Source organism: Rutilus rutilus (genome assembly GCF_951802725.1).
Source record: "Rutilus rutilus genome assembly, chromosome: 7".
NCBI lineage: Eukaryota > Metazoa > Chordata > Actinopteri > Cypriniformes > Leuciscidae > Rutilus > Rutilus rutilus.
Genome location: NC_140221.1, coordinates 41,869,482 through 41,896,442, shown reverse-complemented (window position 1 = coordinate 41,896,442; position 26,961 = coordinate 41,869,482). Strand labels below are relative to the sequence as shown.

The 26,961-nt window shown below is 36.2% G+C and overlaps 2 protein-coding genes across 3 annotated transcripts in view; one reads left to right on the top strand and one right to left on the bottom strand.

Moving 5' to 3' along the window:
* The window catches only part of nf2a (NF2, moesin-ezrin-radixin like (MERLIN) tumor suppressor a), a 37,979-nt gene extending 27,547 nt beyond the window's left edge, over positions 1 to 10,432 (bottom strand). The window contains exons 1-5 of the mRNA XM_084413836.1: positions 10,301 to 10,432; positions 9,891 to 9,959; positions 9,586 to 9,722; positions 5,341 to 5,466; positions 4,362 to 4,484 (exon numbers count right to left, since the gene is read on the bottom strand). Of these exons, the coding sequence (XP_084269962.1) occupies positions 4,362 to 4,484; positions 5,341 to 5,466; positions 9,586 to 9,699 (363 nt within the window). The 5' untranslated portion in view covers positions 9,700 to 9,722; positions 9,891 to 9,959; positions 10,301 to 10,432. The remainder of the gene's footprint in view (positions 1 to 4,361; positions 4,485 to 5,340; positions 5,467 to 9,585; positions 9,723 to 9,890; positions 9,960 to 10,300) is intronic.
* A 692-nt stretch (positions 10,433 to 11,124) lies between these two features.
* fbxo21 (F-box protein 21) lies at positions 11,125 to 26,016 on the top strand. Of its 2 annotated transcripts, none has more exons than XM_084414102.1 (12): positions 11,125 to 11,416; positions 12,132 to 12,267; positions 12,430 to 12,524; positions 12,638 to 12,759; positions 13,856 to 14,002; positions 14,257 to 14,393; positions 16,500 to 16,636; positions 16,801 to 16,980; positions 18,314 to 18,446; positions 21,783 to 21,973; positions 23,431 to 23,588; positions 25,132 to 26,016. In XM_084414102.1, the coding sequence occupies exons 1-12, from the start codon at positions 11,193 to 11,195 to the stop codon at positions 25,368 to 25,370; spliced, it is 1,899 nt and encodes a 632-aa protein (XP_084270228.1). In that variant the 5' UTR covers positions 11,125 to 11,192; the 3' UTR covers positions 25,371 to 26,016. The 2 variants fall into 2 exon arrangements, with proteins under 2 accessions (XP_084270228.1, XP_084270227.1); XM_084414101.1 differs by having other exon boundaries at positions 11,154 to 11,416; positions 12,415 to 12,524.
* The last annotated feature ends 945 nt before the right edge of the window (positions 26,017 to 26,961 follow it).

Genomic DNA, 26,961 nt, shown 5'->3' with positions numbered 1-26,961 from the left:
TACACTGAACAAACAACACTGTTTTTCAGCTATCCTCTCAACTATCCATTAGTAAGCCGGCAGAGGTTGTCTCCTTCAGGCTCTATGGACTGCAAAGCCCAGACGTCATTTAAGGCTGCAAATACAAAGCAAAAGCAGGATATTTCAGGGTCAGTTTTAAGAACTCTAGAAGCAGCAGATGCCTCACAGGTTACACATTCACTGCCGCAGGGCTGCTGAGTTGAATTCTAAGTGGGGTTTGTAGGGAGAAAACTACTCTCCGCCTCAGACGTCATGCCCACGGACCGGTGGCTGAACGTCTGATTCACATGGCACACAAAATGGTAAACACTTCAGAAGTTTTCAAGTCGTCGTCTGATTGGTTGAATTCTACAGGATTTCTGAGAGACGCTTATGTCGCGTTCCTTATCCGTCCGCCTGGAAACAAAGATGCCGTGACGTCAAACCCCCTCATGGAAGAAAGCCGTCGTGTTTACAACTGTGAGCACTTATCAGGATCAACTAAATGCTGGATTTTCAAAAGCATGTGAAGTTTGCGGCACCATTGTTGCAGTATACTTGCCAACGTTCTGCCGTCCGTCTGAAGGTCTAGCTACGCGAGACTAGGAGAAAATAGGCGACCTGGGATAGGACTGCTCAGAGACTCCTAATCCTGGTCATAATTTGAGTATCGATCATTTAGACTGAATGAATAAATAGGATCTATCAGAGTTGCAATTCAAAAAAATAAAGTTCAAGATTTCAGTAATAGGATTAGATTTTCTGCATCCGAGCTGCTCTGAATGTGTAGATTTTTTTTTAAATAAAACAAAATACTGAAACATTAAAATAAATTTGAAAAATTTATATTTTGCGAATTAAAAACAATATATCAAATAAAATAAGTATTTAATAAGTACATGCTGAACTAATTCAAGAAACCTGTGGAAAAGAAAGTTTCAATGCAGTGCTGCCTTGAATGAATGACTACTGAATGAATCAAAGAATCAAATTAATTCCTGACTTCATGCTTCATTAAAGAGAAAATTAATAAGGAATGGAGGAATAGACCCCTGACCTTTAAGAACAAAAGAAGTGGGTAACAGAACAAAAGGTTGTTTATGTACACAGTTTATAAATGCATAAATGTGTGTTCACACCAAAAGGTTACTATTTCATTTTCAACAACGAACCAATGCCAAATTCCGAGTAAAATACTGCAGCCTTGCCAAATGGGAGATGGCTGATCACGGTGCCGACCATTAGCTGCTTGGCAAACTGAAAAAGGATCTCATTTAATCATAACAAGAAAACAGATGCCAAAAAAAATAAGTTTACCAACAGGGCCACAATTAGCACAAGGTCAAACTCATTAAAAACCAACAATAAAACAACCAATCTATAAATGAACAGTTTGCTCAAAAACAAAACCTGTCATTATTTACATGGTTTGAACCTGTATGACAATCATTACAAAAATATCCTGGTTGCTGTTTTGTGGCTGGAAAAAGTATGCAAAAGTGCCATGAAAGTATCATAACAGGGATCCGAACGACTCACACACTTTATTACGTCGTATGTTGAGTGGGGAACATAAAAATAGTTTATCTTTATTAGAAACACTTTAAATTAAGGTTTCATTAGTTAATAAGCACTAATAATGAACTGCACAGTCTGCACTTCTACAGCATTTATTAAATGTTAATTTCAACATTTACTAATACATTATTAACATCAAAAGGTATATTTGTTAACATTAGTTAATGCACTGAAAACTAACATTAACAAACAGCTGGATTTTTATAATGTGAACAAAGATTAACAAATACAGTAACAAATGTACTGTCCATGGTTAGTTAATACATTAAAGTTAACAAATGAAACCTTATTGTAAAGTGTTACCATATTATTCACTACTTATTACTTATAAGTTCATATTTTTTAAAAGAAATTTATACTCTATCAATTGAATGCAACCCTTGCTGAATAAGTGACGCAGGTTAATAATGTTACAAAAGGTTTCCAATTAAAATAAATGCTGTTCTATGCCTCAAAAAATCCTGAAATAAAATGTACCACGGTTTCAACAAGAATATGAAGTAGTAGTAAAATGGTTTTCAACATTGATAATAATAAGAGGTTTCTAGAGCGTCAAATCAGCATATTACAATGACTTGTAATATTACAATGACTACATGATTACATGATACATTACATGATTACAATGAGTAATAACGCAGAAATTTCATTATTAAAACAGCTATTTTTAACTGTAATAATATTTCACTATATAACTGTTTTTACAGTATTTTTGATCAAATAAATCCAGCCTTGGTGAACATAAGAGACTTATTTCAAAAACATTAAAAAAAAAATCTTCTTTTAATAAGATTGTAATAATATTCCATAATTCATAACATTCTATAATATGATATACTATTCTTGTCATTTTGTAGTTTGACAGCCCCAATCCTCATTCACCTTTGTTGTATTGAAAAGAGTAGCAAGAATTTTCTTCAAAAAAGTCTTCTTTTGTGTTCCACAGAAGCAAGGAAGTAATATGGCTGTGGAACGACATGAGTAAATAACGACAGAATATTCGTTTCCAGGTAAACTATCCCTTTAAGACTTGCTTCCAAAATAAATACAAATAAAATAATCAAGCATGCCGTTTTATCCGTCCCCTGACTATCAGTCTGAAAACAGTCACAAAAGTAGCATGCAGCGTGTCAGTGACTGGTCAAAAAGGCGTCTGGCTATTATGGTCGTCTTTTCAATCTGCTTTACAAATGTGACAGCACTTTAAGAGCGCAGTCTGGGAAGGGTGGCCGTTCCTGATAAGAGCCCATCCAGGCGAGCGCTTTTAAACAGGATCTGCACATCCAAACACGCGGCTCTATCCCAGCCTACATATGAGCAGAGGCTAAAAGAGAACAGACTCACCGTTCTCAAATCTCTTCCCAGAATTCATTAGCATCTTTTGAGAATTCATTACATTGGTTTTCAGAGTGCACTGCCATCCTGAAGCGGTGCAGCTCAACCTCCCATTACATGTGAAGATAAGCTACTTAAGTTTTCTCAGAATGTTCATATCTTCTCCTTGTGCCCTTTGCTATGCATTAAATCCACTGGATTGATACAAGCACTGCAAATTGAAGGGCAAATTGCCACAATTTAACATTCGATCACAAGTCGCAATACCGTTGGTAAAAATGAACTGAGTTTTAATGCATGCAAAACAGGTGCTTATTTACCTCCCATGCTGAGCAACCAACCAGCTCAATGAAAATGATTGATAATGTGCTCATAATCAAAGAGTTATTGCTTAATGTTTTCTGATCGCCGAGAAGGAACCTTGGCAGGAAGCCGAATTATGGTGGGAGGTGTTCCCCTGGGCTTATAGAATCAGAGACAGGGGCCCTGATGTGGAGCACACCGATTCCACATGGCTGAACACAATCACACCAAACAATGAAAGAGCGCACTGAACCCGCAGACAGCAGCCCACAAGCCTCTCTCGCGGAGAACTGCACGAGAAACCAAATACAGGAGCTCAATTCTGCTGCCAAGCCTATTGAAATGAAATGGCTGAATGTGGGTCAATGACACATCATTACCTGCTGTTGTGTACAAACAATACTTGCAGTCCAACTAGATTACTTATGCACAACACTATGCAGAAATCAAATTAACAATACATCAATTTTCTGCTCTCGCGTTTTGGAGCATGAAGGTACCCGGGGTTAGGAGTTATGGCCCGTTCACACCAAGAACGATAACTAGAACAGCCCAGAGAAACTTTGTTTTTTTTTTTACAATAAACACATTGACAGCCAATCAGAATCCATCCTGCTTGAGCATTTAACAGAACAGACGACAAAACTGCAGAACAATATTGTCCACTAATTTGAACGCTAATATAGTTATATTTATAGTGATAGATTTTGGCTATAAAGAAACTGCTCTGTTGTATGTAATTAAGAATGAATGTTAAAGGGATATTCCACCCAAAAATGAAAATTCTGTCATGAATTAATCTCATTAAAGACTTTTGTTCATCTTCGTAACACAAATGAAGATCATTTTTGATGAAATCTGAGAGATTTCCGTCCCTCCATTGACAGCTACACAACTCCCACTTTGACGGTGAGTAATTAACGACAGAACTTTCATTTTTGAGTAAAGTAACCCTTTAATTCAAGGAAATTTGCAGCCATGACCTAGCAGTTAACACACATGCGAGTTGAGTCACCTCTTTTTCCATCATATCCTGTCCTCTCTTTATCCTCCTATCAATAAGAGTGGCAACATGCCCAAAAAAAAAAAAAATCCAATTAATTTGATCTGTATTCCAGCTAAACCCATCTGAGCCAATGACTCACCTGCAGGAAGAAGAGATGTTGCGTCATATCTTGCAGTAGCTCTTCCTCAACGTTCTCTGGGTAAAACTTGGCCAGGAAATGAAACACTATTGGCTCCTCTTTGGGCATATCATGATCCAAAACCTATAACAAAGATAAGTCATGACCAATATTCTGCTGTGCATTGCATACTTTATATCCACTGCCAATAGTAACATGATACTACCATCAGTTTGGACATCATGATTTAAATGATAATGTCATGTCCTTTTTGGACATGTGCCAAAGTAGTACTATAGTATTCTTTGAAGTACCGTGAAAAGACCATGGTACATGAATATGTCAAGCCTTTAGTACTATCACATACCATCTAAAATCCTCACTGGGCCATTGTAATGCAATCATACTTGTTTTGTGTTGGTTTGGTTTTCATGAGAGTTTGTTTTAATGTAGACTACAGTTCAAAAGTTTGGGGTCAGCAACATTTGTTTTGTATTATTTGTCTATTATGCTCACCAAGGCTGAATTTATTTGATCAAAAATACTGTAAAAATAAACAAAAAATCATTAAAAAAATAATACTGTGAAACTCTATTACAATTTCAAATAACTGTTTCCTATTTTAAATAATTTAATATGTAAATTATTCCTGTGATGGCAAAGCATCATTACTCCAGTCACATGATTCTTCAGAAATCATTCTGATAGGCTGATTTGCTGCTCATGAAACATTTCTTATTATTATCAATGTTGAAAACAGTTGTACTACTCAATATTTGTACGAAAATTATTATTTAATTTTTTTTGATGAACAGAAAGTTGAAAACAACAGCATTTATTTGAAATAGAAATGTTTGTAACAATGTAAAAGTCTTTATGATCTTACTTACCACAAACTTTTGAACGGTAGAGTATATCATTGCACAGTACAATTCAGAACTGTCAAAAATAGTTTTAAAAGCCTAAATGAAGTAAAGCCAGTTCAACATGAGTGTTTTACCTTCTTGTCCATTTTCAGCCATGCCACAGTGTCTTTGACGTCATACCGCAGACCAAAAAACCATGTCTCCCTGAGTCCCAGTGTCCGGCACACAAGTTCAAACAGATCCTTTCCTTTCCACTTCAGCTGTCCAAACAAGATTACAAAAAAGGGTCAGTAAGAAGTGCATGTTAACCTACAGGGCGAATTTTTCTCAACTATTTTTAAGACCCATTCCTTCGTCATAATTCTTGTTCTGTTGAAACAAGAGGTTGAGCTGGGACATACACATAGAACATAATCTAATCCCAAATGTTACATTTTAAAAAGCCTAACAGGAAACACTTTAACTCTCTTAAGGATTGCAACAGACTAATCGAATTCAGACTGACCACAAATCTGAACAGCTCCAGTATAATGAACAATGGCATTCCCTGAATAACCTCATTTCCACAAACCATGTGGACACAAGGCAGAGAAATGAGTCTGGGCATCATTACAAAGTCTCTGCTGTCAGCAAGCGCATTCACTCGTTTTCGGACATATCACTTCATCTTTTATCAGGACTACTGTCAGGAGGCCAAAAAAAAGAAAAAGAAAAAGAAAAAAGCCTGCATAAGCCGGCTGCATGTTTGTCATTCATTTTATTGGTTAGATGGATTGGACAGAGAAAAGACACTGACATTGGAAATAGCTGTCCATTTAATAACTTCGGATATCAGAATGCAATCTGCAGGAGTATATTAGCAGAATAACAATTCAAAAACTCATCTTGTGAGAATAATTCTCTTGTGTAAGCATCTGTGCTCGATTAGCCTTGTCATTAGTGGGATTCAGCATCATCTGGACGCAGCTGAGCTAGATGTTAGTGTCTTGAGAACAATACACTTGCCACTTTTGCCACCTTCAATGATTAAAGTTATGACAGAGGACAGAAACTTGCGGTTATAAGTACTGACAACCTCCACAGTCTTGCAAACATCATCAGCACAGCAAACTGTATTAGCATAACAGGGACAGGTGCTTTTCAAAGTGCGGTTTCCTCTTGCCTAATGTTTATGTATGAGAACATATGACAATATGCTGCCATCCAGAGTCCAAGCAATTAAATATGCTGAGGCTTCTCCTCTGGGAAGCTGACGGGCTGCCTTCAAGGACGACCGTCAGCTGGTGCAAGCATTCACGGAGAAACGAGGGGTTCACTCACGGTCCTAAATATTCAGCGGAGAAGTTATGTGGCTCTTTAGGGTGAAAAAAGTACTGCAAACTTGAAAGAGTAACAGCACAAGAAAGAACAAAAGCAGAAACCTCAAAGTCAAATTCTGTCTTTATCCAATATTGAGCCCCACGCTATTAACCTCAAATCAGATTTCACTGACTGAACTAGACCCAAGAATGTCTTTCTTGTTATACGGCACAAGATTAGATGACATGAGCGCACGTAATAGCAGTCCGGTATCACACAGAGATGGATTAAAATAAATATTAGCCTACAGCACAAATAAAAATGCAGATGAAGTGTTTTGAATTTCGAATAGAAAATATGTAGGCATTCTGTACTTCTAATAAGCTGCATGACAATGCTTAAACTGAAACCCGTGAAAATATTTGAAATGCCTCATTTCAGGTGACAATCTGTGTGGAATCTGTTGTGCATATTCTGACACTTCATTTTCACTTTAAATAGCATGCTAAGAAAACATTTAAGAGCTGAAAAATTAAATAAAATTTACTTTATGGTTTTTCCTCTAGTTTCAGGATTTCATTCCTAACTGTTTGGGGACCTTTTTCTGTCACTGTGAAATAATATCCATTACTATATACACAAAGGTTAAAAAAATATATATATTCATGAATTGTGGTTTAGCAAATCTTGTAATTGACTTTAGTGCTGGGCTATTATCAGCTATGAATGATAAGCAATACAATCTCAACGTCTGTGAGGAGAGAGAATAAGCGAAAGACTATAAGAGAAATGGATTTTGTTTTCTAAATCCATGCTGCCACCAAGTGGTGTTGTTTATGAAATACAAAGATGCACCAAAAGAGTATCTTAATTTTGCTGAAATCAGATGCAATGGTCCTAATTTCTACATTTTGACGAATATTCTGGGTTAAATATTACTACTTAAGCTCTGAATTTGCTCTAAATGCTTATGATTACCACAGAAAATAATTTTAATTCGGCCCTTAGTTTATAAAAATGCATGTTCAGTATTGCACTTATAATGGAAGTCTACGGAGCTAAATGTTTTAACACAGTTTTTGAAAGTATAGCAAGGCTTAAACATTATACATTTTAAAGTTAAATCCAATATTTAACGTCATGATTTAGTAAAAGCTGTCACAAAACCACCAAACAATACTATAAAATTGTTTACACGGAGCAAATTCCACTCACATGAATGACATCTGTAACAAATATCAATGTTAATTGCATGAAACAGTATTGCTACTGCTAAAAGGATTTAGACAATTTCACTCAAATACAATTTTTATAAGATAAAATACTGTTACTGTTTGTGGTAATCGATAGTATGAACTTGAACCTGTAATATTTCTCTATCAATATGACAAAAAAAATAAATAAATGTGTCTAATGAATACGTCAACCAGAACAGCTACATCTTGCTTCCTTAATTCTAACCATACATTTAGTTTTGTGTCTAAAGCCACTTTATAGTACATATATGCCCCCTTATCGGTATATGACAACAGCACCATGATCCCTCAGAACCTCACTGCCACTAAGGGAAATACTGTTAATGAGTGTGAAAGATCAAAAAGGAGTGAGAGACAGGCAAACACAGGCACAGGGCCTTGTAGAGTGGGACCATCGTGCCTCATGGGACATTAACTCGTGGTACCCGTCTGTCACGCAGTTCTCTTACCACCATCTGTTTTCCCTTAATTCAAAAACACTCTCTTGTGATGTTGTGTGTAAAAATAGGGCATCTTCCTGCAAGAAACTCAGTGGATGCTATGTGCAAATGAAGCGCAGCTCCACAGAGAAACCCTCTATATGCCTGCAGAACTCCCACCGGATTCACAGTTTGTAGAAAACACCTTTATATGTGGGAATGAGGATTACTGCGATACATGATGCTGCTTGCTTTGTAGATTTGTATGTTTGTTTTAGTTTTTTAGTTTTTTCATTCAAGCTGTCATGAGTGTTTTTTGAAAAGTTTTTGAGATTCTTTTTAAAGAAATACTATTTTCACAAACACAAAAGGAGATGTTAGGCAGAATGTTCAAGCTTCTGTTTTCCACACAAGAAAAGTGAATGGTGTTTTATACAGGCAAGCTGCAAAAAGCACACTAAAAATGGTCTATATTACGTGTGCACTGTATTTCTAGCCTTCTGGTTGCTTTGTGTGAAGAAAAACAAACAAATTTAAGTTGTTGTACATGGATAATCTTCACCTCAAAGTACTCGCATCTCATTTACAGCTAAATTGTTCAAGTTTTGTCAAGAACTAATTGCGTTTCACGTCAATGATATAAAACCTGACTTGTATTAAAGGTATGGATTTTATATGTTTATGCTAGACCTGCACTTCACCTACGGAAGTTCACGAGTGTATGTTTAAAAGTGGAGTTGAACGAATGAATGAATCAGCGTTTTTGAACGAATCTCTTGAATGAATGATTTAATGACACAATCTTCATACAATGTTTACTTGAAGCCTCAAGTTATTTTCAAAAAGTGCTTTTTCAATAGCTTGGTGATATAAATCATCATCCCAAGTTTGCTGTCCGCAAGCTCTAGCTTGTACATTCTCGTGTATTCACAGAAAAAAAGACATTAATACAGGATTGGAATGACATGAGGGGAGTAAATGACAGAATATCCGTTTCGGGAAGAGCTATTCCTTGAGGCCACTGAACCGTTTCTCCATTGAAGCAAAAAGCAGACAGGAATGTCTTGATGCAGCTCCGCTGGAGAAACAGGTCAGCTTGAGTGACTTGCTCAAGGGCACAACACTGAGCCGGGACGTTAAAATGTCGACAGCCTGGTGTCTTCCCTAAACTATGCTTACATGCCCTCTGGTTGCTGATGAGAAGCATTGATCTCTGACAGTACAGGTTTGGTTGTAGGCTACAATAGATTTACAACCATAATATAGCATGAATGTGATATGCAGTCTCCTACATAGACAGCTTAAACTTAATTCCGTCATAATTCAAGGAGCTTCACCACCACCACATAAAAACAATGCATTTAAACAAACATCACATTCATGCAAAATGCTCCGAGCCACTTACCTCGCAGCTAAACTCCAAGTCAGCATCCATTGTAACAATTGTGACGCTGAAGTTTTTGGCTTGTTTCCTCCAGATGGAATTGAGTCCCATTTTTGATTTAAGGACACTTGCCATAATAGCTGCTTAACTTTCCACCTCTTTAGAAACAACATAAACCTGTTGACTAACTATATCTGAAGCATAGCTTATGATGAAACACATTAAGGGTTGACCTCTTGTTAAAAGCTTCAACCTAGCATTACTGGCAAATGTAACAATAAATGTGATTAAAGTGCATATCTAAAGGCAGGATGTTGACAAACCACCTGCATTAACTGTTTACTAGCAGCTGGGCACATACTATCCCTTTTACTTCCTCTAAAGCGCCATTAAGCCTGCAAGAAGATAAAAGGAAAAGAGAATAGCATAAGTTTACTGATGAATAATTTATTCGCTAGTTATATACTGCATGTGCAATAACAATAGACAAAAGAAGCTAATTTAAAACTACTATAAGCGTGATGTGATAAGCGTGAACAAACAGTAACCTATCATATAACACTTAACTATACATTCGTGTAGCAAAATACTAACTTTTACAATACCTCACAACATCTGACGTACTCATAAACGCTTGTTTATGCTAATCTACGGTTTCATGCCTCATTGTTTTGTTTTGTTATGAGTGTTTTTGACGGAATTTGACTGACAGCTCGTAAACCGGTTGCTAACTCACCTGTCGAGCCGTAAACAGCTGAATTCCTGCGGTGTGTGTGTGATTCACGCCCGTTTAAACACCTGACACACAAACACCGCTGCTGGTTTGGCTCTTTCGGGCCAAAACTGCAGCTGAAACTTCGCGTGCGCGTGCACGAGGAGGAAGGACATGCGCAAAAGTGCGCTTCATTGAGCTAGTTAAAAGCCTTTTTTTTTCTTTTTTTTTTTTTTAGGAGATAATACATCGCACAATACCGCAATTATTAAATAATTAAAGCACTTCCAGTTATTTATTTCCAAAAAGTAAAACTAAGATATTATTTTGGACATGCTGTAAATGCTAGGAATATTGTACATTTAGAGTAAATTCTTAACATAAAACGATAATTAATCACCTTCAAATTGTTTACTAATATATACATTTATTACTTTTTAATTGTTATTTATAAATATGTCATTAGTATTAATTATTTAAATCAAATTATGAATGTAAATATAATATATGCTACTAAGTATCTAGATTTCCAGATTAAATGCGAAGTCTATGTTCAGTTTTTATTTTAAATGTTAAATTCACATGAACGGAAAATAAATAATAAAATAAAATAGATCGGTTAACTAACGTTACTTTGAATCTGATGTCCTTTACTAATTTATGCTTGAATTGTATTTTTATTTTACAATATATATATATATATATATATATATATATATACAATTATAAATTATATACACTGTAATATATTATTAATTAATATTTATAGTAAATGTAAAATTTCCGTGTTTCGTTCAAATATAAATGGATATATTCGGCTTATTTCACAAAGTTCAGCCCTTTGCACCAGAAAGGGGCGTGTTTTCGTTGACAACTGGGCGGGGCTTCGATGAGGTCATCGGAGTAAACAGAAAAGATGGCGACGCCATACACGGGAGATCGAGTTTTAGGGACAAATACGGATATTTCAGAGAGTTTCGCTAAGCAGTTAACCGATTTACCAGCCGAATTATTAGAGCATATATTGTGCTTTCCCGTTCTAAACCATATCGACATTAGCAACGTTTCCTGCACGTGCAAGAGGCTGCATGACGTGTGCCATGGCAGAGGAAAGGTCTGGGCGCATCAGTACAAACTCAGGTGGCATAAATTAAACACATTTCTAAAGCTTTATACCTCCATCAACCTCGAGTTTTCAAACCATAAGAAATGTGTTTGATCCCTGATAGGTGGTTTAAGGTGTGCATTCAATGCGTGACTTGAGAGCTGTCAGGTCGTGTTCTCATTCTGCTGATGCACCAAATTCGGTCCTGTGTGCACACGCAGAGAGATGCATAACATGTAATATGTAACTATTACGGACTCACCTCCTATACGTTGAAATAACGAAATGCACTTACGATTGTTTACAACGTTTAGCGACATTAAACACATAAATGCATGAAATTCTGCTAATAATAAATTAACATATAGGCCTACATGAAAAAAAAAAAAAAAACCCGTCTTTAAATAGAACTATAGTTTTAAGTTTATTAAATTTATAGGTGTTATATAACAATAACTACTAGTAACTATTGTGTTTTAGTGTATACTATAGTTAGTTATGTTTTGGCAGATACATGCAAATTACATTTAGCATGAAATTGAATTGCACCCTCTGCCACAATTAACAATAATTTCTTTGTAATCTAGGCAATATATAAACACACAAAAAATATATATACTTTAGAATATGACACACAACATTATCCTAGCCACATTTAAAGAATAGGTTTAATATATTTGTAATACCTTGCATTCTATATATATATATTTTATGGGGTCAAACATTACTGATGTATCATTAATGTTTTAGGTGGCCCAGGCTGCAGAGATTTTATCGGCAAAATGAGTCGTACGATTGGCTAAAGGAATTCAAGAGCCGGGACATGGTTGGTCAACAGATAAGAAGAACAGTAGAGTCTATTTCCAAGAGGTTCTTCACAGAAGTTGTAAGTGACTCTACAAGAGACTGACTTACAAAGCTGTCACAATGTGCCGAAAATATCATAATATTTATGGCATGACAATTACGCAATGCTTTGGACAGGTATATTTGTAAGGTAAGTTGGATTTAATCTATTATTTCTGTAACTCAGCCTTGCGTTGGTCAGGTTCTTGGAGACAGCTTTGCAGAAATCGAGTCTCTTGGTGCCCCAGAACACTTCTGTGAGGATGAGCTGCTTGGTATTTTGAACTCGGAGAAAAGGTTAGAGATGAGCTTACGCTTATGATATATATATATATACATATATCTTTTTTTTTAGCACTAAATGGTTTAACTGAATTTATGAATGTCCTCTTTTCCTATGATGCCTTCAGGAAAAGTTTGACACTTAAGTACTATGCAAAGAAAATCCTGTACTTCCTCCGGCAGCAGAACATTTTGAGGAATTTGAAGGTTTTCTTTGAGCGACTACCAGAACAGCAATCCGCCCTGGAAGGTAAGCTCACAAAAAGACTAACAGAAAGTAATGTTTTATTTCTTATTAATGGAAAAACAAAGTGGCCATATTTGGCTATTTTAAAGGTTCCTAATTTTGTTTGGAGGTCTCCTACAACAGGTTTACATGCATCCAAGGTCAAAAATATTAGAATTTTCATATAATATACATTGCAACATCACCTCTGTAAAGGAATCAGTCTATCTAAGCCCCTCCTTTCCGTGAGCTACTCTGCTCTGATTGGTCAGATGGCCTTGTCTGTTGTTATTGGTCTACCGTTTACAGTACGAAACGGCCATTAGCATATCTGAAGTTCAGCTCCGGGGGCTTCCTCAGCACTTGATACACACACTGATACCAACAGTAATGATGGCGTCAGTTTTACTGTATCAATTCAAACCTCATACTCATATTTTGGAAGTGCGTGCAAAGTGGATTTGCTTTGGCAGCGCAGAAAACAACGTCTTCTCGACATGTCGACAACACAAACCAAACTCTTCCAGGCCTCAGCTACAACAACAGTGTTTGAGGGCAAGTCAAGATGACGTTGTTCTTGAATAGCCAATGAAGAACATAGACTGGCATTATGCAAATTTGCTACAACCCTACACAGGTTTGTGCAGGAAGGAAGTAAAACTGGAATTGCTGACAACTGGTTTCAGGCAATTCAGAATCGGTTCTTTCTTTTGCGAGACAATAACTCATTTTACTGTACACTTTGATCTATGAAACTTTGCAGACCTTTACATTCACTAACAGGTATATTACACACTGCATGAAAGGTCATATCTGATAATGCTACTATGCTTCAGAATACCAGGGATGAGGCCACATAAAGGCCAGGTTAATCGAAAAATATCTGTCATACTATAATGGTTATCATAGATAATAATCATAGCTCACATAGTAGGCTTTGTTTCATATACAGGCTTACCAAAGTCATGCACAGCATATTATTCACAATGTAATTTAGGATGACCCTATCACACCAAAGTTTACTCACTTCATTATTATGGATGATTGAGGTTGAACATGGAATTATAGTTTAAATCAAAGATTTGAGTCAAACAACACATGTCCGTTTGTTTAATTCCAGGTGCCGTTTTGGTCGACCAGTATTGCAACCCTCTGACTGATTTTACCCTTGAGAGCATTTCTGCACAGATAGAAGAAATCACTGACAAGGTGAAGAAGCATCTGCGAGTAAAAAACGCCACACACCCAATTCTACGAGCCAGTCAAGGTCAGTCCGCAAAGAGAGATCCGGAAAATTCAATTTACTGTTCTCATGAGGTCTATTAGTCAGACCCGTGTAGCCGGGCTTATGTTCTCCCTGACGTACGATAAAAGCTTTCAGCTCAATGTCGATGACATAAATGTCTTGTTTGTCTCTTAGCTTAATTTTCAACATTTTTTTATTTACTTTGGACTTGCACTGGGAAACCACAATAGCATTGTTGATCTTAAAGCTGTAGCGTAACCTATATCTGTCTTCAGGTGACTGCTTCGTTCTGGAAGACTTGGAGTTTCAAAGGCAAGTCATATGCGCTCTGAACGCTGTTCTATATGACCAGCTACAGTACAAGGGCAATGAGCGGGACTACTACAATCCGCTGAACTCATACATACATCAGGTACTGGAGTCACATGGATATCATACTCGTTTCCAAAATACTTTACAAGCATACACATATGCACGTATACAATGTGCATTACATGAACAAATAACTTTGAGTAACATGTAAATTTATGTAGTAATATCCTATATATATACAGTACCAGTCAAAAGTTTGGAAACATTACTATTTTTAATGTTTTTGAAAGAAGTCTCTTATGCTCATCAAGCCTGCAGTTAAAAAAAACAAACAAAAAAAAAAACAGTAATATTATGAAATATTATTACAATTTAAAATAATGGTTCTCTTTTTTAATATATTTTAAAATGTAATTTATTTTTGTGATGCAAAGCTGAATTTTCATCAGCAAGTACTCCAGTCTTTGGTGTCTTATGATCCTTCAGAAATCATTCTAATATGATGATTTGATACTCAGTTATTATCAATGATGGAAACAGTTGTGCTGTTTAATATATTTTTTTGGAATACTTTTTTCAGGATTCATTGATGAGTAAAACGTTAACAGCATGTATTCATAAAAACAGCATTTATTCAAAATAAAAACATTTCTAACAATATAAATCGTTACCATCACCTTTTATCAATTTAACGCATCCTTGTTGAATTAAAGTACTAATTTCTTTAAAAAAAAGATAGTTATTGTTCCCAAACTTTTGAACGGTAGTGTATATTGTTACAAAAGATTTCTATTCTAAATAAATACAGTTCTTTTTAACTTTTTATTCATCAAATAATCCTGAAAAAAGTATCTCAGGTTATAAAAAAAATATTAAGCAGCACAACTGTTTCCAACATTGATCATAAATCAGCATATTAGAATGATTTCTGAAGGATCATAAGACACCAAAGACTGGAGTACTTGCTGATGAAAATTCAGCTTTGCATCACAAACATAAATTACATTTTAAAGTATATTAAAAAAGAGAACCATTATTTTAAATTGTAATAATATTTCATAATATTACTCTTTTTTTTTTTTTTTTTTTTTTTTTTTAACTGCAGGCTTGATGAGCATAAGAGACTTCTTTCAAAAACATTAAAAATTGTAATGTTTCCAAACTTTTGACTGGTACTGTATATATTTTTTTAACATTACATTTTTAAAAATTTTGTAACATAACTTGACTTTATTTCATTCATAATATATATATATATATATATATATATATATATATATATATATATATATATATAGTATATATAATGTAGTTTATATAAATGATATAAACTTATAATTTATTCAAAGAATACAAAAGGCTGCAAGCATATTTTATGAGTTGTTATTGTATGTGTGAGTTCTAGGAGGTGTTTATGTTTATCAGCAAAAATTTTGTCCACTCTGAGGTTTATTTTGTAAAAATTATCATAATTCTGCTAGCAAATTAAAAAACCTGTACTTATTATCTCCAGACAATATAGCAGAACAGAATTTGAGTGATGCAACAGAGCAGGTACTGTTGCCAATTTATTATGTCATTATCCTGACAACATCTTTGTGCCGACATGTTATTGTATTTAAACTAAGATACTGTTTAAAAGTTTGCAGTGGGTACGATTTTTTGTATGTGTTTGAAAGAAGTCTCTTCTGCTCACCAAGGCTGGATTTATTTGATCAAAAATACAGTAACAATACAGTATTATTACAATATATTTTAATGTGTTATTTAATTTTACATTTATTTAAACTGATCAAAAAAATCAGGATTGTTTGATGAATATAATTAGAAGAACAGTGTTTATTTGAAATAGTATTAAAACTACTTTATAAAAGTATTAACTGTCACCTGTGATTAATCTAATGCATCCTTGCTAAATAAAAGTATTCTTTTTTTTTTCTTTTTTTATCTACTGACCCCAAACTTTTGAAGAGTACAGTATGTTGGGGTGATAAACACTCATCCACAGCAAAAGAAAAAGAAAAAAACACTTCCAAAGTAAAATAAATACCTGTAATCGACAAAACACTAAAGGAACATAATGTTACCTTCCATCTAATTGTGCTGAAAGTAAAAACATCATTAACATTAAAGCATTGTATTGTAATGTGTAAGTGTAGACAGAAATGTAGTTTATTTCTCACAGTGTTGGCCCCTTTGTGGTCAGGTGCTGGTCCGTCGTACAGGCATTCCCATCAGCCTCTCTGTGCTCTACATGACTCTGGCTAGGATGTTAGGAGTTCCTCTGGAGCCTGTCAACTTCCCCAACCATTTCCTGCTCCGCTGGTGCCAAAATCAAAGCAGGTGGGTGTTTTCCACTTTCCACCTATTGCAATCTATCAAAATGAAATCGCATAGCAAACACCGTTAAGTTCATTGCTTTAATTCAAATGTGCTTAAAAAAATTCAGTTGTGCTTGCATTAAAAGTTAAACGACAACGTAAGTTGACTAATGATGTGTTTTGCAGGAGTGGTGACATCTACGACTATGTATACATTGACGCGTTTGGAAATGGAAAGCAGCTGGCTGCTAAAGAGTGTGAGTATCTGATCCGACACCAGGTGACAGCAGATTACTACAGCGCTATAAGCACCAGCGAGCTGCTGCTGAGGATGGTGGGAAACCTGCTTAACATTGGCAAGAGAGGGTGAGACTCAGGGGCCGTTTACACCACACCGTTTTCAACTAAAAACGGAAAACTTTTTATGCATTTTGGTCGTTCATTTACCTGATAACATCGTTTTGGGGGCCTGAAGATGCAAACTTTTGAAAACGGGTTTAAAACATTTTGAAAGCGATACTGTTATTTAGTGGTCGACCGATATTGTTTTTTGATGGCCGATGCCGGTATCTTAGAGAGCATATATATACTTTATATTCATTTTAATCAATATTTAATCAATTAGAAATAAATTAGAAAACAAATCTTTAAAATAAACATGCTTATACTTTAGATGGAAACTTCTTGAATCTGCAGTCCTATTACAGTTTTTTTCACAAATAAAGTAATTGTTTAAAAATATATGAATATGTGAATAAAAAGGAAGTAAACACTGTAACGGTACTCAGTAATCTGGTGCGCATTTGCTGAATGTTGGCGGTAAATGAGAAAGTGTTTTAGCCTGATTGTTTTCCTTTTCTGTTACAAATAACATAAAAGCAAACGCTTTACTTTTTCACATGCCATTTACTTTCTTTGTTTACCAGTTCTGTCTAACAAAGGATTAGATATGACTGACAGAGATCGTAAACCAATGAAGACGGAGAATGTGAGTGAGCGCTGTGTGTTCAGGCGCTGCCGTTCTCTTCTCAGGCGCTGGTGTTCTCAGCGCCACCCGTCAAAATAAAAGTCCTGTTTCCAATACATCCGCCAATCAGAAAAACGTATCGGCCGATGCCGATATTTTAAAAAGGGCAAATATCAGCCGATATATCGGCCTTGGCGATATATATCGGTCGACCACTGCTGTTATTGTCTTGGTGTAAACTACAAAAACGTGAACCGTTGTAATGCAATGGTAATGTCATGCGCATGCGTATTAAGTGTTCAGTCTATAGGCACGTAGCGTTTCTTTACAAAATGATATCGCCAACTACTGGCCTGGCAGCAGAATACAGCATTTTTAGTCATTTTTTCAGATTAGTGTGAATGGAGATCGTTTTGACAATGTTGTTGTCTGTGCACGAAAAACACGACGGAAAAACTGTTTTTAGTACTTTGTTGTCGTGTAAACGTGCCCTCATGCTTTCATTACTGTACTTGTGCTTTTATGCGTCATGAACAGTTCTTTTATATTCTTATTGTCAGAAACTTATTTCATGCTGCATGTGTGTGTACTCATTAGTAAACCAGTCAGGGGATTCTGCAGTTTAGACTGTTTTATGTAAATGAAATTAGTTTTCTTGGCTGTCAGCTAAACTTGTGAATTAGTCAGACCCATGTTTGTTACAAAATGTGCTTGCTTTTGCTTTTTGTCTAGGGAAGGGAATGAGAAATCATATCAGCTCCTGCGGGACTCTCTGGATCTCTATCTCACTATTAACCCTGATAACGTGCAGTATCTTCTGCTGCAGGCCCGCCTCTACTTCCATCTGGGCATCTGGCCTGAGAAAGTGAGTTCAGTCTCACAGATGAGACTTCAATGTCAGTAACAATCCACAATTCACAGTAGAAAACCTATGCTTAATATAGAATAGTAAAAGATAAAATCTCTCCGGCGCATATGCATAAGGATACTGGTTTGAATTTGTCCTTCATCATTTTCTAATCCCATTCCTTCTTTCTGTTCCAATACTTTCCTATAACTCTCCGCTGTGTTATTCCATGAAAAAGGCCTTTAAATATAAAGCTGGCGGCTCTTTACACTAAGTGATAAAGGGTTAGTTCACACAAAAATGAATCAATTACTCACCCTCATGTAATTCCAGAGCCATAAGCCTTTCGTTCGTCTTCAGAACACAAATTAAGATATTGGTGCTCACACAAAACTTTATTTTTTTTTTATTTTTTTTTTTTTATTCATCATAATGTTATGAAACTTAGTAAAGGTTTTGGCACTTGCTATGTGAACAAGCAAAAATGATTGGACATAATCGCAAATGATTGGTCAAAAATGAATTTTAAAAGCACACTATGCAAGATTTGTACCTTAAAGTCCCTGTAAAGTCAAAATTAAGTATGTGTTCTGAGTTTGTCATACCACCGAAAAATGTGTTATTAGCCACCCAGCCCAATTTCAATGATTAAAAAAGCCGCCAAGTAAATAAAATAAGCTATCAAAATCTCGAAAAAATGAGCAGTAGTCTCAGCTCTCAAACGCTGGGGGCGTGTCCGCTGGCTGCGCTGAAACCACGCCCACTCGCGGGAAATATGACTCGCGCACAGCTCGTGCATGTCGGCGCGACGGGAGGATGAAGGCCGAAGCGGACAGCGGGAGATAGTCGGTTCGGCCCCATTCACCAGTAACAGCGGATTATCAGTGAATTCCAGTTGTCTCCAACGAAAGTAAACTATCCTGATCTCTACAGAGGCGGGTGTGGTGGTGATCATCAGCTCTCCATCAAGGTAACGTTAGCTCTTCACAAGATAAATCCACCTCTTCTTGATATGATCATTTTTCGGAAATTTAAATAAGGACACCGATCTGTTTTCTAAGTGATTGCATCCAGGGAATACGCATTTACATGACGAAGGCATAGCCAGAGCCGTGGGCATAGTAGCTAGCAAACTGTAGGCTGTCTGATAGTAACTCGCGATTGAGCGATAGGCTTAGTGACTCCGTGCGTCATCAAGTAGGGGCCCAATCAAGCTCAGGGGGTCGCAGTGCGTCATCGAGCCCCCGTTTTAGCCCCGCCCAAAAAATCCGGCTCACAGCAAGGGTGAAAAACTGTTAAACGGTCTAACTCCACAATTTAGTACTTCACAGTTCTCAGTCTTTGTAACATGTTTTAGCAATACATTTCTAGCACTTATAATGTGTTTAGAATTTTTTTGTAGAATTGCCTTTACAGGGACTTTAATATAACAGCTTCGAAATCATTTCGATGGTAAACGAACTCGTGGTTGGGCGAATCATCCCGATAGCAAAGCGGGGGGGGGACCAGCAATACAAGTTTCAGAGGTGGCGACCCGACAAATCTCACGAGAATCACGTCTTGCTTACGGCACGACGTCACATACATCAACAACATATGAAGCAGCCTCTATGGAAGACACTAGCACACATTTCAGACGTGAATCGTGGCAGAGTCGACTAAGAAAGCGCGGTCGGAGGAGTGCAGAGACGGCTCTGTGTGAGTGGTATTTACGGCAGTAACGTTAAATACAAGTACTCCACAGCGACTCTAGGGGTCACTGTTTGAGAAAAAACAAAACTGCATAGTGTGCCTTTAATTAGTGGGAACTTTTGGTATTGCGCCCAAACAAAATCTTACTGAAAGCAAATGTTTTTTAGATATTAACTTCCAAGTTTGGAACACAACTTGTCTAGATTTATGAAGTATCTTTGTGCATTTTTCATAACAATAAATGGACAATCCTTTTATAACTTTAAGCTCACTTTTAAAAACTTTTTTTCACTTCAGCAATAATCTGCCTCTGTGCTCCAAAGCATTTAAGATTTAAGAAAGTTTAAGTTGGAAATTTTATTTTCAGGTCTATGCTTAAAAAGTGAATAAATGGATTATAACTACTGTATAAATATAATATAGTACCATAAAATACCCTAAAAATACAAAATATTAAATAGAAAACGATTTAGAACTAAAATATTGTACATTCATTCAATCTGAGAGATTTCTGTCCCTCCATTGAAAGTGTATTCATCCAAAACTCTGACGGTTCAAAAGATTTATAAAGAGATCGTAAAATAAATCCATATGAATCGAGCAGTTTAATCCAAGTCTTTTTTAAAAGACAATCACTTTACACCAATGAGCCAAATCATTATGATCTCCTGCCTAATATGCTGTTGGTCAAAACAGCGCCGACCCTCCGAGGTCTGGGCTCTACAAGACCCCTGAAGCTGTCCTGTGGTTTCAGGCACCAAAACGTTAGCAGCAGATCCTTCAAGTCCTGTAGGTTTCGAGGTGAAGTCACCGTGGATCGAACTTGTTGGTCCAGCACATCCCACAGATGCTCAATTGGATTGAGATCTGGGGAACATCTTGAACTCTTCATCATGTTCCTCAAACCATTCCTGATCACTTCCATCAGGGAACACCATTGTCATGAGGTGCACCTGGTCTGCAACAATGTTTAGGTCACTTCAGAAGACTTGGATTAAGCCCCTTGTTTCATATGATTTATTTAATGATCTCTTTATGAACGTTTTTGAACAGTCAGGGTTTTGAGTGAATAGACTTTCAATAGAGCGACAGAAATCGCTGAAATTTCATTAAAAATATCTTAATTTGTTTCAAAGATGAATGAAAGTATATGGTTTTGGAATTACATGAGGGTGAGTAATTGATGACAGAATTTTCATGTTTGGGTGAACTAGCCCTTTAAAGAGGGTAATTGCTGTTTTGAAGGTGGATACTGTTTGCACCAAGTATAAATAGCACTAAATAGCACCCCTGGTTACACTAAGTGCAAATAGTGACATGCTATTCTCAAAGTGTGTAAACAAAAGTAATATGCTATTTTACTAAGGGTATATTATCTGTGCAATCTGCCAAAAAGATTGACTATTTGCACAAAAATAAAAAAGGACAGTGAATATTAAGCATTACTTTTACATTTCTAATAGATGTTTTTCACACGGTACCTAACACAACTTAAAAGGGAATGTATATTTTGCACTTGCATTGGGAATTTGTGATTAAACCACTAAGTACTCATCATCTTTTTATGATTAAGGGTCTATATTAATATTTGAATGGGAGCAAAGTGTAAGCAGTGTGTGTGTAATACGCAGGTTTGTTTTGATGTGATTGTCTCTGTCTCAGGTGTTGGATATTCTGCAGCACATTCAGGCTCTGGACCCGTCCCAGCACGGAGCGGTCGGGTATCTGGTGCAGCATACGCTCGAGCACATCCAGCATAAGAGACATCCGGAAGAGCCGGAGGTGAAGAGACGCAGCGCGCCGGAGCACAGGGACGTACAGTACTCTGTAGGCCTCGTCATGAAACATAAGAGGTGGGTTCCTGTCTGTGTGAGCTGCACACTTATGAACTACATGGAGCCTGAAACTCCATTTAATCTGAAATTTTAGAACAGCAACATAAACCTCTATCTTGAAAACTACAGTGTTTTTAACTAACCAACATTGCTATACTATATAATACTGCAAAGTATTATATTTTGCCTCTTTTTTTCTGAAATATTCTCTATGCACTACAAGTCAAAAGTTAGAATTTTCTTTGAAAGAATGTTCTTATGTTCACTGATGCTGCATTTTATTTGATTTAAAATATACAGTAAAAAACAGTAACATTGTGAAATATTAAAATTCAACTGAATATTCAATTGAATATATTATAAAATGTAATTTATTCTTGTGATGCAAAGCTGAAGTTTCAGCATCATTACTCCAGACTTCAGTGTCACATGATCCTTCAGAAATCATTCTAATATGCTGATTTGCTGCTCGTTTATCATCAATTGTTATTGGTACTTAATTATTAATAATGGTTTTTAATATTATCAATGTTGAAAACAGTTTTTGCTGCTTAATATTTTTGTGGAAACCATGATACATTTTTTCATAGAAAGTTAATTGAACAGAATTTATTTCAAATAGAAATCATTTGTTACATTAATATCTATTTTATATCTAATATCTATTAAAATCATAAATATATTTACTGTCACTTTTGATCTGTTTAATGCATCCTTAATGAATAAAAGTATTCATTTCTTTTATTGTTTTATCTTACTTAACTCACACTTTAGAATGATAGTGTATCACGGTTTCCACAAAAACTTTAAGCAGCAACAACCGTTGTGTTTTCAACAAAAGAATGATTTCTGAAGGATCATGTGACACTGAAGACTGGAGTAATTATGCTGAAAATTCTGCTTTCCTGTCACAAGAATACATTACATTTTAAAATATTTTAAAAGCGAAAACAGGTCTTTTAATTTGCTATAATATTTTTGCAATATTACTGTTTTTACTGTATTTTTAATCAAATAAATGCAGCCTTGGTGAGTACAAAAAAAATAAATCCTTAGTTGTTCCTACTTTTCTGATTTTATTTTTATTATTATTATTTATTTAAATGTTACATTTGTATTTTACATTCAAAAGCTTGTGGTCAGTAAAAATGTTATATATGTTTTTGTTTTTTTTGTATGAGATAAGACATAATTAGACTCTTTCAATATAAATGAAAAACTTACTTTTCCAGTGAAAAGTGAATCCCTTTCAATGCAACTGAAACAGAAACACACAAGTTTAGCTAGTAAAAACATAGGACAGGAGTAAAAAGAGCAGCAAACAGTGTTAGCTAGTGTGATAAGCAGCTGCCGTCAGTGCTCAAGGTGATACTTGTGTGTTTGTGTGATGCCAAATAATACAATGTGAAAAGAGGCTAATCTACAATAGGAATATTTGGTTAAGAATGTTCTCAAACCGTCCAATGTCCTCACAGGTCAGGCTACAACTGCGTTATCTATGGATGGGACCCTAAATGCACCATGAGTCAGGAGTGGATTAACACCATGAGGGTCCATCAACTGTCTAAGGGGGCTGATCAGCCATTTTACAACGTCCTAGTGCAGGACGGGACCTGTAGATACGCTGCGCAAGGTAAGACTTTCCGTGAGCCAAGATCAGTGGGATCATTTTAGCAATGGAAATTATTTGATTCTTCTTTTATTTTATAGGTTGTGCATATACTTTTGGAGACTGGTATCTGAAAACTGGGTCTTTATCCTAATTGCTCTCAATTTCATTAGCAGCAGTGAATCATTTCATTGGGGGCAAATGGGTCAGGTTCCTTTTGGAGGAACTAATTTAGCTTCTACTTCAGAGTAGGGTCTAAACCAGCACTACAGGAACTACCAGTGACGTAAGTGTACACTGACTGGCCGAACGCACGCAAAAGTCCAGCACCCGTCCAAAAGCCGTGTACACACAATTTATAGCCTTTATGTTTACTCCATGAACTAACTCTACGAACATGGAAAACAGTGATAGATGGACCTCTCAACCTTTACGCTAAGGAGAAAATCCAACGCAACTTTGAGGGGACCAAGAGAAACATGATTATGTATTTCTGCTCAGCAACACTGGACATCAACGACACGGCAAACACTAATACCTTTTCAAATACTGTCTACTTTCTTTGTGTAACAGTTCTATCTAATAACGTATAAGACTTGACTGTTAGACAGATCATAAAACTAATGAACATGGAGAATGTGTGCTCTGGCATTCTCAGCGCCGTCAAAATAAAAGTCACAATGACTTGCGTCACTTCAGAGTTCCTACTGGCGGTGCGAATGCAACCAGATGGCCTTAGGGGAACATTCAGTTATCAGGGAACCTCCCTGGTTGTTAGTTCCCGTAACAAAGTTCCAAGAACTACCCGGTACAAAAGGATTTTGAATAATTCCCGCCCAAGGCAAATGCGAAAAAGGGGCCGACGCCTGGTTGAATAGCGTTAGTAGTGTGTTGAAACCAAGCTGCACCCTTCCGGTCTCTCTCTTGAATCCAACACGGAAGTGGTTTAAACTGCCATTCATTGACTGGCCGCTAGAGACGGGCTCCAAAAGAGAGTCAACCCCATAGAGCCCCCTTGTTAATATGCCCAACTTTACAGCAGATTTTTTTTTTTTTTTTACAACCTGTTATAAAAAGTAGTTTTGATCTATATAGCTAATTTACCTTTTATAACCACTTATTCTGTGATTTTTTTTTTTTTTATTATTTTTTTTTTTAACATCCGTTTAAATGATATTAAGCCTTAAAGTTCTGCATAATTAAGGCCGTGGCCACTTGAGTGACAGGTGGACTGATGCTGCTTTCACTACTAGCCGTTTGTCTGCTGTCTGTTAGCCGTCATGTCACCTCAGCTAACCCCGCCTCTTTGCCCATTTTTGGTTATCCGAGAGTGACGCGCTGCCCACTTTGTCACGGACACGACGTCCATATTTTTTTACAGTCTATGGTTGAAACTCGCGGTTATGGTAAGGGGCGTGACATTTCCGAAGCACGCTCGAAGTGGACACGCGGTTGACCAGTAACTACACACTCAACATTGAACATTCAAGCATGAAAACCTATCTTGGTAGAGCCCAAAAAACAAAATCAAATCTAAGAAACCCTCACTTTTTCTTTTCATTTGCAGAGAATCTGGAGCCTCACTCGGCCCCGCTGGAGATCGCTCACCCTGAGGTCGGCCGCTACTTCTCTGAGTTTTCCGAAACACACTACATCGCTAATGAAGAGCTCCAGGCGCGTTACCCAGAGGACATGTGCAAGACCCACAGGACTGTAGAGGAGCTTTACCACGGCCTCAACCCAAACTCAGGCCAGCCATCCGAGCCAACCGCCAACTTCCAGGACCACGATTTATTAGATCCGTAGACCAGAATGCCACCTCTTTCCCTCCCTCCTCATTTTAATTGCGAAAAGTCACTCAATTTGTCCTGTACTATTACAGGAAGTTGCTCAATACAACTGACAATGGACCGAATTTGATGTTTGGAGTTCTTGTTCAGGCCAAAACCAGTAGTTTTTATTTCATTCATTTCCTTCGTACAACATCCTTGTCCTAGATCAGTTTTACGGGCAACTTTGACCCCAGAGCTGCAAATGTAGTCTGAAAGAAATAATTGTAGAATTTGAGTGGTTGAGTACAAATGATGTGGTTGAGTTACAGTATTTATGGAAACAAAACATACTCTGGATAATATATATAGAGATTATATGAACCTACACTACAGGAGGGTCTGGACTTCTGTACTGTATATGTGTTGATGATCAGCTTTAGGCCCGTCCATTATGTCGTTACTAATGCACTAATTTCATATATGTTAATATGTTAACAAACATGCACTTGACATGAAGTAAAATGTCTAACACTGTCACCTTGAACTATTTTGTAATGTTTACTTCAAAGTTATTTAAAAAAAGACCTAGAGAACAAGGGCTTAAGGAATTCTTGGCTCATGGTTGTAAAGCATTGAGAATATAAGAATGAATCTCAATAAAAAAAAAAAGAATCCCCATTTCTAGTGGTTCAGTTATTTATTTCTTTTTGTTTGTTTATTTTATTGTTATGCCTTATCTATAGCTTTGTAAGTTCAGGGAGATTTTAAGATTCTCTTTCAATATTTTATTATTCAAATAATAAAATATTAATTTGGTATATTAAGAAAAAAATTAAACGTAAAATATCTTGGTAGATCATTGAGATTCCATTTTCAAGTTTCTCTCAAGCAAAACATTTTGAGGTCACCAAACAAATGTATGCAAATTTGAGACATTGACCACGTGAACTCTTGTATTTTTCAATACTGTAATTCTGTAAAAAAATCTGTAATTTTCTAAAGATGCCCTAGAATATTCTTCAATGATTCATTTCTGGAGAACATGACCGTCAGGTTTTTTTTCGAGTTGAGATACAAATCAAATATTAAAACATTCTGAAATTCATGTTAATTTGTCAATTCATATTTTTACTTAAATTGTTATAATTTTATATTTTCACTAGTAGACAATATATCGACAGCAATTCACTGTTTTATCAAGCGACAAACAAGTCAGGGCGATGTCCCTTTTGTATCCAAAGCAGATTGTGTTTGCATTAACTTTAATACTCATCCAAAGTCACACAACCTCAAATATTTATAATGCAAATATATAAGCATCTGCCACACCATACCTTTCTCCGGTTGCAGAAGGTGGACTGGGTAAATATTACAAACACATTATTTGCAGTGTTGTTTTAAAAACAATATATTTAAGAAACTTCAATTTAATTATATAAGCTGAACTCAATTAATTTACTTGGATTCGTAATGGATTTTATATATTCACTCAATCTTATTGACCACGACCCCAAATATTGCTATGACAGAAACGCCAGGATGTCTTCTTTTATGTAGTTTGGAGATTATCCAATGTAAATGTCTGGGTCTCAAAATAATGTTCGGATCGCAAACCCAGTAAAAAC